An 11,021-nucleotide genomic window follows, 5' to 3' on the forward strand; every position below is an offset into this window, starting at 1 on the left:
TACAGTGAGCAATTCTTCCTTTACTTAATTGTGAAACCCCTTTAACAGATTCTGCTATTTCTGGCTTATTATTATTGTTATTATTAATAACAATATATTTTTAAATGATGATGATGATGATTATTATTATTATTATTATTATTATTATTATTATTATTATTATTATTATTATTATTATTATTATTATTATTATTATTATTATTATTATATGGTTGTAGTATTAGTCACACGTTTTACCAGAGAGGTCTATGTAGAGCGGCTGTGGTTTTACTTTGAAGTGGAGATTTATTTTGATATACAAGATGACCACGTTTTGGTCCTTCGTCACTTCCTTCCTTACACTCAAGGAAAGAAATCAAAACAAACACAACCGAAAAGTGTTGGAACACGTGTAGACTACATTTCCATTGTTTGTGGTACAGAAAGCGCATTTAAAGGCCCGTCGCTTTACAGTCATATTTCTTCAGACGACAAAAAACCCTGACTGCTTTTTTGGATACGTCGAAAAAGTGGAGGTAGGTCCGTTTTAGTTCTGTAGCCGCAACCGCGTTCATTTCTCTGGTAGGCCTACTACACGTTTTTTCTTCTTTTTTTCTTGCCCTACTACACGTTGAAGTTGAACATTGATCGTGCTACACTGCACTTTCCGAGGAAAAGCCTCCACTAAAACTTAGCCATGCTCTAGTGTCGTTGGAACGCCTTTATCTTTGATTATGCCATGCGTTTGCTGTGTCATTGTTCACAATGTCACAACAAGATGTCCATCTAGTGTTGGATTACTTTTTCAACAAGATATAGCATTTTGATTATGGTAGCGTGTGACTGTTTCTTCAGACCTGCGTTAAGGGTAAGCCAACACCTTTCAAGCCGCTGCTATTGTGGACTTTACGGTTCCCATAGGCTTCAAGTGTTTTTCCCCCATCTGAGCGCGCAATGAGGCTTGTGGAGAAAAAGGTCATGTTCTTGTGGTGATGAAGGCGTAGAAATGAAAGGCTTGCGTTACATGTGACTTTTCCTGGTTAAACAAGAGTTAAATAAATTAAAAATAAAAATCCAGAGACATTGAATGGCTACCACTAGAATTTCTGAAATTGTATGTGGTGTTTTGAAGAATTTTAATGAATGAAAATGAATAAAAGACCTTATTAGAAAGGCATTTCTCACAGGCACAGTTTGACATCACATCTCCAATCGCATATGTTGACTGCCATCACCATTTCATGTTTACAAGGTGCACAATGAAATGCACAGAAGTATGTATTGTAAGAATAATATCATGTTGCACTGTAATTCTGAAAGTAAGAAACTTAAGTTTAAGCGTCCTTACATAGTAGCCGAATACACATGTAAGAATTAATGAAATGCAAAATGCTTTTTTTTGTGCAAGTGAAGATGGTAGATGCACCATGAACCCAGTATGTGTCATGCCATGCTTCTCAGTGATAAACACAACAGAACAAATAATGGAGGTATACATATGGGTTTTCAAAGTGGAGGACGAGGGAGCCCTTGTGGGGCCGCAAGGGAGTTCATGGTTGAGGGGTTAGGGCGTCAGACTTGTAGCCCAAAGGTTGTCGGTTCAATTCCCGACCTGCCAGGTTGGTGGGGGAGTAATTAACCAGTGCTCTCCCCATCCTCCTCCATGACTGAGGCACTCTGAGCATGCATAAATGCAATTTCATTATGTGCAGTGTGCCCTTCTGTGCGTGTGTGTCTTAGAGAGTCAACAATCAGTGAGGATGTGACTTCTAAACGGGTCAATACATGGTCTACACCAGTGGTTCCCAACCTCAAGTCAAGTCAAGTCAAGTAGGTTTTATTGTCAATTTCTTTACATGCACTGGTCATACAAAGAATTTGAAATTACATTTCTTGCTTTCCCATACAGACATAGACTAATCTAGGTAAGGACATAGACAGTATAGACATAGACAGTACTTATACATGGACTTAAGACAGTATGGACATAGACAGCGCTCATACAGACATTTAAAGTGCAAGACTGGACAACAGAAGACTTGTAGAGGACATACATTAAGAGGTATTTGTTGTGCTTTTGTGCTTTTTCCTAAAAAAAAAGTCCTTTATAGCGTTCTGACATGGTAATAGTAGCATTTTGAAGAAAATAAATATTAAAAAAGGTCTGTCAAGTACACCAGCAGCAGTGTGTGTGTGTGTGTGTGTGTGTGTGTGTGTGTGTGTGTGTGTGTGTGTGTGTGTGTGTGTGTGTGTGTGTGTTTAGTGCAGGTAGAAGGTGCGGTGTGCGTCTTGTGTGTGTGTTCGTGTGTCTGTGTGTGTGTGTGTGTGTGTGTGTGTGTGTTGTGTGTGTGTGTGTGTGTGTGTGTGTGTGTGTGTCAGTGTGTGTATGTTTGGGTTTAGTGCAGAAAGTGCAGTGTGCTTGTGTGCGTGTGTGTGTGTGTGTGTGTGTGTGTGTGTGTGTGTGTGTGTGTGTGTGTGTGTGTGTGTGTGTGTGTGTGTGTGTGTGCGCATGTTTTGAGTTAGTGCAGGTTGAAAGTTCAGTCACAAGTATAGTAGTGCAGGTGGAATGTTCAGTCGTGGTGGTGGGGGATGGGGGGGGGGTTGTCAGTGGCCTTGCTGGCTAGAGGCTGACAGTGGAGGGAGAGTGGGTTGAGTGTTCAGCATCTTGATCGCTTGGTGCATTGTGCTGCTCGCCAGCCTGGTGGTACGGGAACGGAGGCGCCTGTACCTCTTTCCAGAGGGCAGGAGGCTGAACAGTTTGTGTGCAGGGTGGCTTGTGTCTTTGATGATCATCAGTGCTTTCCGGGTGAGGCGTGTGGTGTAAATGTCCTGCAGGGAGGGGAGTGATACTCCAATGATCTTCTTCGCTGTGTTCACAACACGCTGGAGTGTCTTCCTGTTTTTCTCCGTGCAGCTTCCTCCCCACACTGTGATGCAGTTGGACACGACGCTCTCTATGGTTCCTCTGTAGAATGTTGTCATGATGGAGGGTGTAGCACTTGCCTTCTTTAGTTTGCGCAGGAAGTAGAGACGCTGATGGGCCTTCTTCGCCAGTGATGTAGTGTTGGTGGTCCAAGAGAGGTCGTCGCTGATGTGCACTCCAAGGAACTTGGTGCTGCTCACTCTCTCCACAGCATCGCCGTCGATGGTCAGTGGTGGCAGTTGTTTTTGGACCCTTTGGAAGTTGACAACAATCTCCTTGGTCTTGTTGACATTCAGCAGGAGGTTGTTGTCTTTGCACCATCTGGCCAGCAGGTCTACTTCTTCTCTGTAGTGAGTCTCATCGCCCTTGGTGATGAGGCCCACCAGTGTTGTATCATCCGCAAACTTCACTAGATGGTTAGTGCTGTGGGTCGTTGTGCAGTCGTGTGTCAGCAGCGTGAACAGCAGGGGGCTGAGAACACAACCTATGGGCCGAGGCCCACTGGTGGGCCCTAAAGGTATTCCAAGTGGGCCTTGAAATCATTTTCTAAAAATAATAATCATATTTTGGTGTGTGTTACTGTTGATTTATTTGCGTTTTATTCTTAATTGGGTCAGAGGTGGCCCCCGAACATTTTTGACAATTTCGAGTGGGCCCCAAGGTGAAAAAGGTTGGGAACCCCTGGTCTACACATTAAAATCGATCGATAATACAGATACTACTGTCCATGGTCCTGCTGATTTAATCTTCTACACTCATTACCTTGTTCCTAGCATGCTGGTTTAGGCTCGCACCGCCATTACTGTGAGGTTGGATTGCAAATGTAAAAGGAGACAAACTTTGCCAGTAATTGTCATGATGTTTCTGTCCAGTTTCAAGGTCTGTAGAACACTACTAAGATGCCCTCTGCAGAAGTCAACTGTCCACTCCAGCTGATGAGGAGCATCAAAGAAGAGACGGAGGAGTTCAGATTAGCTGATTCTCCTGAACAACTGAACATAAAAGAAGAGAGAGAAGAATTCCCTGGTTCTCCAGAACAGCTGAACGTAAAGGAAGAGAGAGAAGAGTTTCCTGGTTCTTCAGAACAGCTGAACATAAAAGAAGAGACAGAGCAGTTCCACGCTTCTCCACCTCAGCTGAGGAGCGTAAAAGAGGACAGCGAGGAGACCCTGCGTTCTCTGTACAGTCTGAGGAGCGTATCTGTAGTGCTGGTGGACTGCTGTAGACCACAAGGACGGCAGGAGAACGATGAAGAGAATCACAGAGATGCCGAGCCAAGGAAGAGATCTGGTAAGACATAAATACAAATAAACTCCAAATTACACATTTTAATGTGAAATTCAGAGGAAATGTTGTCGGTAGTTAATAGAGTGAAACAGCAATGTTCATTTTACTCAAACACGTGTATAAGTATCATTTTGAACTAGTATATGGTCACCACAGTCCACAGCTGTATCGAAAGATCAGAGATCCGAACTGGTTACATAAAGTATGTTACAACTGCAAGTCAGAAAGCTTTGAGACTTTTTTTTTTTTTTTAACATTTATTCAAAATTCAAATAACATTTAATAATGCATACTGAACTGCAGAACATGCAAAAATGGACTTTCTTGTCACATGACACAAAGAATTATGGAAATGTTATATGTAAGGGTTAACGTTCGGCGAGAAGGTCGCTACCGTGGAATAGCAGCACGACAAAGAGAATCTTTAGACCCCGACGCGGAGCGGAGGGGTCTTGTTCTCTCTGAAGTTCTCTCTGAGGGGTCTTGTTCTCCGCTTATTATATGGATATACTTAAATCATTCATACATGGCGGGGACATTTCTTTATTTAATGTCAAGTTTATTATAATTTTTCATGTCAAACAGTGCCGTTGTGGAACACCGCTAGGCAACAGGTAGCCTAGACAACAGGTGTTGTCTATCACAGCAGCTGATTAGAGTCTTGTTGAAAAGTCGCTTTAGCAATGAAAAGTCTTGTTGCCATTGTTATTGTGTCTGTTATAGACCAACCCGTCTAATCTGTGCAACTGATATAGAAAATGTGATTGTTGAGCTTCATAAGTAGGATTTTATGATTCACTGTGATACAGACTGACACATTTTTCATTATAAATCCCTGTAACATCTGATTTGAATGTAGTCACCCTCCTTACACAAGACTTCCTTCTCCAGAGATAATCCCTAGTGTCTGTTCATAGGATTTTTCCAACACATAAGGGATCAATAGCACAAAAACACTTTCAAACAGTCAACCGTGTTACTCAATTGTGTTACGGTCAACAGTGCAGGGTAACAAGTCGTCACTTTTTTAAGAGAAAAAAAAGAGCAGACAAACCCATCTCCCTAGAACACAAATTATTTTGTTTGTTTGTCTGTCAATATGGAGATAAATTGGCAAAAACATACTCCTCCTCAACTGTCATAGCTAATTGTAACACCATTGACGGTAACACGGCTTGACATTTCAGCCATTTTTATGGTGTTGTGCTAACTGAGGACCTCAGAGGTTCCACCACAACACCTTAATCAATTCATGTTTTTGTATGCTTTGAGATTCTTATGAATATGTTGATAACACATTTGACAGGCACTTTTCCCGCTATGAGAACATGAAAAAGAATGGATTAAATTATGGAAGGATGGAGCTCAAAATTTTCCAAAAAGTCTTCCCATATCCTGCCAAAGAGGTTATGACATCACATGATGTTATTCGTATGGCCTAAGACCAAACCATTACTGATTTATGGAGGGGGTTTCAGACCGTGACATGGTTAACACAGTTTTCATTATTTGTGATGTGTGTTTGACCCAGAGTTGTTTAGATCAAATGGGTTAAAGACAGACAGTCCCTGTATAAAATGCTGGGTTGCCTCGGCCTACCTTCCTCTGGGGCCTGGATGGGGTGCATGGCAGCGTAAAGCAGCCAGAAGACATGAAATCTGTGGCAGTTTCAATGATGTTGCTGAAGTTCTGTGTTGTTGTGTTCTGAAGTGTTTCCCATGATGGAGTTATGGAAGTGTTTTTTTAATTGTTTCCAAATGAATATCTTAATATCTGCAGCAACACAAGTATTGAAGGAAAAGACATGTTTATTGCCTTCAGCCCTTTTCGGACAGGACTGCCGTAGTTTAATTTGATTTTTCTCTCAGAACGCTGGTAATAGAAATGGCTGATGCGGACTGCATTAAATAATCTCTGCAAAGAACAGAAAGTGGCAGGGATAAATCTTCACACACCGTTGTGACTAATATTAATTTCCATTTAACTCTTCACAGGGCACCTGCTACTCTGCAGTTCCAGCGGAGCGGAGTTTAGTGGAAAAACACATTCTGCTGCCTTCACTACAGAGAGGCCGTACCCTTGCAGCCAGTGTGACAAGAGCTTTAGGACAAAACAAAATCTCCGAAACCACCACCGTGTTCACACAGGGGAGAAACCATTTTCATGCTTAGACTGTGAAAAGACTTTCTCAACGGCTACTACCCTCCGGCTGCATCGCCGCATTCACACAGGAGAGAAGCCGTACGCTTGCAGTCAGTGTGACAAGAGCTTTAAGAGAAAAGATGAGCTTCAAACGCACCAGCATGTTCACACAGGGGAGAAACCATTTTCATGCACTGACTGTGGAAAAAGTTTCTCACAGTCCTCTCTCCTCCACAAACATCGTCGCATTCACACTGGAGAGAAGCAGCATCCTTGCAATCAGTGCGAGAAAAGCTTTTGGACAAAACAAAAACTCCAAAACCACCACCGTGTTCACACAGGGGAGAAACCATTTTCATGCTTAGACTGTGGAAAGACTTTCTCACAGTCTTCTCACCTCCAAACACATCGTCGCATTCATACTGGAGTGAGACCGTACGCTTGCAGTCAGTGTGACAAGAGCTTTAAGAGAAAAGATAAGCTCCAAATCCATCAGCATGTTCACACAGGGGAGAAACCATTTTCATGCACTGACTGTGGAAAGAGTTTCTCACAGTCTTCTCACCTCCACACACATCGTCGCATTCACACTGGAGTGAGACCGTACGCTTGCAGTCAGTGTGACAAGAGCTTTAAGAGAAAAGAACATCTCCAGAATCACCAGCCTGTTCACACAGGGGAGAAACCATTTTCATGCACTGACTGTGGAAAGAGTTTCACACATTCCTCTGCCCTCCACACACATAATCGTATTCATACTGGAGAGAGGCCGCATTCTTGCAATCAGTGTGAAAAGAGCTTTAGGACAAAACAAAATCTCCGAAACCACCACCGTGTTCACACAGGGGAGAAAACATTTTCATGCTTAGACTGTGAAAAGACTTTCTCAACGGCTACTACCCTCCAGCTGCATCGCCGCATTCACACAGGAGAGAAGCCGTACGCTTGCAGCCAGTGTGACAAGAGCTTTAATAGAAAAGATGAGCTCCAAATCCACCAGCATGTTCACACAGGGGAGAAACCATTTTCATGCACTGACTGTGGAAAGAGTTTCTCACAGTCTTCTCACCTCCACACACATCGACGCTTTCACACGGGAGAGAAGCCGTTCGCTTGCAGCCAGTGTGACAAGAGCTTTAAGAGAAAAGAACATCTCCAGAATCACCAGCACTTTCACACAGGGGAGAGACCATTTTCATGCACTGACTGTGGAAAGAGTTTCTTGCGGTCTTCTACCCTCAACACACATCGCCTTATTCACACTGGAGAGAGGCTGTACTCTTGCAGTCAGTGTGACAAGAGCTTTAAGTTAAAACAACAGCTCCAAATGCACCAACGTGTTCACACAGGAGAGAAGCCGTATGCTTGCAGTCAGTGTGGCAAGAGCTTCTCTCAGTCTGCTCACCTTAAGACACATCGACGCATTCACACTGGAGAGAGGCCGTATGCTTGTAGTCAGTGTGACAAGAGCTTCTCTCAGTCTGCTCACCTTAAGACACACTTGTCGTCACACTTGAGAGAGTAAATGAGTCGCTGTTACACTTGAGTGAGGCCGTACACTTGCAGCCAATGTGACAAGAGCTTTAAGACTAAGAATCTCCTCATATTTCACCAGCACATTGACACAGTAGAGAAACCCTTCTCATGTGCTGACTGTGGAGAAAGCTTTAGGAGGAAAGCAGACCTTAATATCCACCAGAGGCTTCACACAGGAGACACACACGTGGGGGAAACCTCTACTCATACAAAGACAGCAGGAAATGTTTTAGGAGTGTAAATGACCACTTCCCACCACTCACTGTATTTCCCAAACCAATGAGGGAATGAGATGGGTAATTCTGGTCAGTATTAACCCATTGGCGCCTAAGCCAGTTCTTAGAAAAGGTCCCGAGAGGGTTTACTGAGATTAGAACAATTGGTTGAAAACTCCTATGAAAATTTCAATATCTCAGCCTCTGGAACACATAGGGACATGGGATGAATTGCATTTAAAAGGTAAAATCCTCTGCTTCCACAGGATTATGCTCATTCAGCATTAACACTAATACATTTTCCTTAAAGAAATCATATCTCATAATCAAATGATTGAAAAAAGTTTGATGTGCTTTCAGGATGATGCTTGATGCTATTTATTATAGGCTATTACTATTGCTACTGTTACAATAGCCAACTATAACTAAATCATAATAATCATTATTATAAATATAAGGCAGTCACTTCTGCCATAAGTCAGGAGACATTTGTCTGATACAGACACTTGCTCTCCCACCGGCGAGTATGGCCGTTTCATTCCTCCAAACGTTATGCAGAGACCGATGAGTTATTTCATATCGTATTTTGAGACGGGGCTCCACTTTGAGCTGGATGTGTGGCCGCGCGTCTATAATCCGCATGTCTACCGTTGTCTGCCTCACCAATAGGCTATCAGCATATCCGCAACTTCCTCAGTGAAAATATTCTGAAATATACGTATCTAAAAGACGTGCTTCCTCAGATATTGGCACCTTCGCCAATCGCCCAGAGTGTCGGAGTGAACTTTTAGTAACGTTGGTGGCGAAATCTAGCTGACTGCCAGACTATTTGGAAGCCACTCGTCGACCTCTTCATACGGCCGCAGCAAATCACGCTCCTGCTCTCTATCTAAAGAGTCTTCAATCATATTTCCTTTCCTCGATTAAAATCTCTTCATTACCTTTCAGCCGAACATCACATTCGCTGTAAAAGCGTGTCTCTTTTCTTACCTGTGTGAAATGGCTAAACGGATGTGTGCAGAAGGGAGCATGGTTGATTTCGTTTGACATTATTGTCGACGAATCAAACATTTTTTTTTTTTAATCGAGAACACCCACCTCTTGTGTATTTGAACAAAACATTGTGCATTGCATCTCCCATGCGTCTTGTAAATATTGACAAACGGAATGACACATGAGACAATGGAATGGTGGAATGGAGAATGAATGGTAAATGACCATTTAGTTTAATTCAACCATTACAGTTAATTATTACAATTAACACAATGCTACACTGTAAGTGATAGTTTATATAGATATTTACGAAAGTTTCAGAAGAGGTAGCCTAGTAAAACAGCGCCACCCACTGGACGGCAAAAATGCTTTGCCTGCAAGTGGGTCTGGCCTCGGATCAGTCGAACATTTTGAACACATTGCCCTGAATCTGGCAAACCAATCACAACGCAGAGATTTGTTTTGAATAAAAGCGGGCAGAGTTTTGAGGGAGTGACGATGAAGCTTGCAACGCTGGGAAAGCACATCCACGAGAAAGATATCACTGATTGGTCAGAGCGTTGGCCTATAGGCACAGGTACGGTTTGAAAGACAACGCGTTGTTCTCATCAACAGTCTGCGGATGTACTATTCATCGGGGCCAGACTAAATTACACATCCAATCTCACATTTAGGCTGGTTTATCAGGCTACAGAAGAGGCATTTTCCCAAGAGGCACAATTACATCATGACATCCCCTTTGTCATGGGGGAGGTTACACATGTCAATCATCCCAAGGCTGTTCATGTACTTTTCCCCCCACTTATCTTTTGTTTGGCTTACTTTGTAATTTGTTTCTTTGTCTTTGTTTTTGTTTGTTTTTGGAGTGCAGCCTTTGTCATTGGCACCCTTGGGTGATTGCAGTCACCACCCCCCTACGCACCTATCAGGTGCTTCTGAAAGTTTTTTTTAAGCACCACCTACCCAGGTTTGCCATATTGACTCTGAAGAAGACGTGTGAACGTCGAAACGTTAGTCTTGGCGCTTGCCTAATAAAACGAGTTGATTTTCACATCTGAAGATGCTCCGGTGATTCCTTTCTTCCCCTGCATTTACTAAGTCCTTTCCCAAGACGCACCAGATTGTGAAGTGCAGGAGCGCGGAGGATATCTCTCTTTGCTAAGTGTTTATGTACTGTATGGGTGCATTCCAATATACGACCTTGTGGGACTATTCTTCATTCACCATCCAGTTTGCAAATGAGAAAATGACTTTACAATTGAGCTTTTGTGAGATATTAAAATATAGGCCTAATGCTGCTGTCAGTGATGTCATCATGACGTATTACTTCCTGGTACGAGGCCACAAGCACAAGTGGAGGACGCAAGGCCGCATATTGGAACGCACCCTATGTGTGTGTGGGGCGGGGGTAAACAAATGTACAGTAGCAGCAATGCAGATACAGGGGTTGGACAAAATAACTGAGACACCTGTCGTTTTAGTGTCAGAAGTTTCATGACTCAAGTGGACCAGCCTGTTGTCTTATCTTCATTAATTGCACATTGCAAATTGTAACATGACCTGATGTTTTTTAACTGGCAGCACCATGCAGCAGCTCGGCCTGACCACAAGATGGCAGTGCAAGTCCACAAAGTGCAGCGCTTTATGACTGATAAAGTGTAAAATAAAAGAGCACAGATGTCATTTTAGTGTGTGAAGTTTCATGGCTCAAGTGGACCAGCCTGTTGGCTTATCTTCATTAATTGCACATTGCACCAGTAAAGTGAAGTGTGAAGGTTAGCAGGGTAAGAGCACAGTTTTGCTCAGAATTTCACAATGCACACAACATTATGGGTGACAAATCAGAGATCAAAAAGGAGAAATTCTTGGTGCACGTGTAACTGTTTGCATCTTTGACTGACAGCAAGTCTTTGTGGTGTATCAAGAGCCATGGTATCCAAGGTAAT

General features: G+C 42.8%; 1 protein-coding gene across 1 annotated transcript; it reads left to right on the plus strand.

Annotated features, from left to right (window-relative positions):
- The first annotated feature begins 207 nt into the window (after window positions 1-207).
- On the plus strand, window positions 208-10,171 carry LOC134464141 (gastrula zinc finger protein XlCGF58.1-like). The gene is made up of 3 exons (XM_063217601.1): window positions 208-515; window positions 3,775-4,192; window positions 6,184-10,171. The coding sequence occupies exons 2-3, from the start codon at window positions 3,802-3,804 to the stop codon at window positions 7,854-7,856; spliced, it is 2,064 nt and encodes a 687-aa protein (XP_063073671.1). The 5' UTR covers window positions 208-515; window positions 3,775-3,801; the 3' UTR covers window positions 7,857-10,171.
- The last annotated feature ends 850 nt before the right edge of the window (window positions 10,172-11,021 follow it).

Source organism: Engraulis encrasicolus, chromosome 15 (assembly GCF_034702125.1).
Source record: "Engraulis encrasicolus isolate BLACKSEA-1 chromosome 15, IST_EnEncr_1.0, whole genome shotgun sequence".
NCBI lineage: Eukaryota > Metazoa > Chordata > Actinopteri > Clupeiformes > Engraulidae > Engraulis > Engraulis encrasicolus.

Bases quoted from the DNA above. Each gene is read 5' to 3' on its own strand.
- LOC134464141 (XM_063217601.1), top strand. From the start codon at position 3,802: ATGCCCTCTGCAGAAGTCAACTGTCCACTCCAGCTGATGAGGAGCATC. The intron at 4,193-6,183 runs GTAAGACATAAA...AACTCTTCACAG, and splicing joins CGAGCCAAGGAAGAGATCTG to GGCACCTGCTACTCTGCAGT.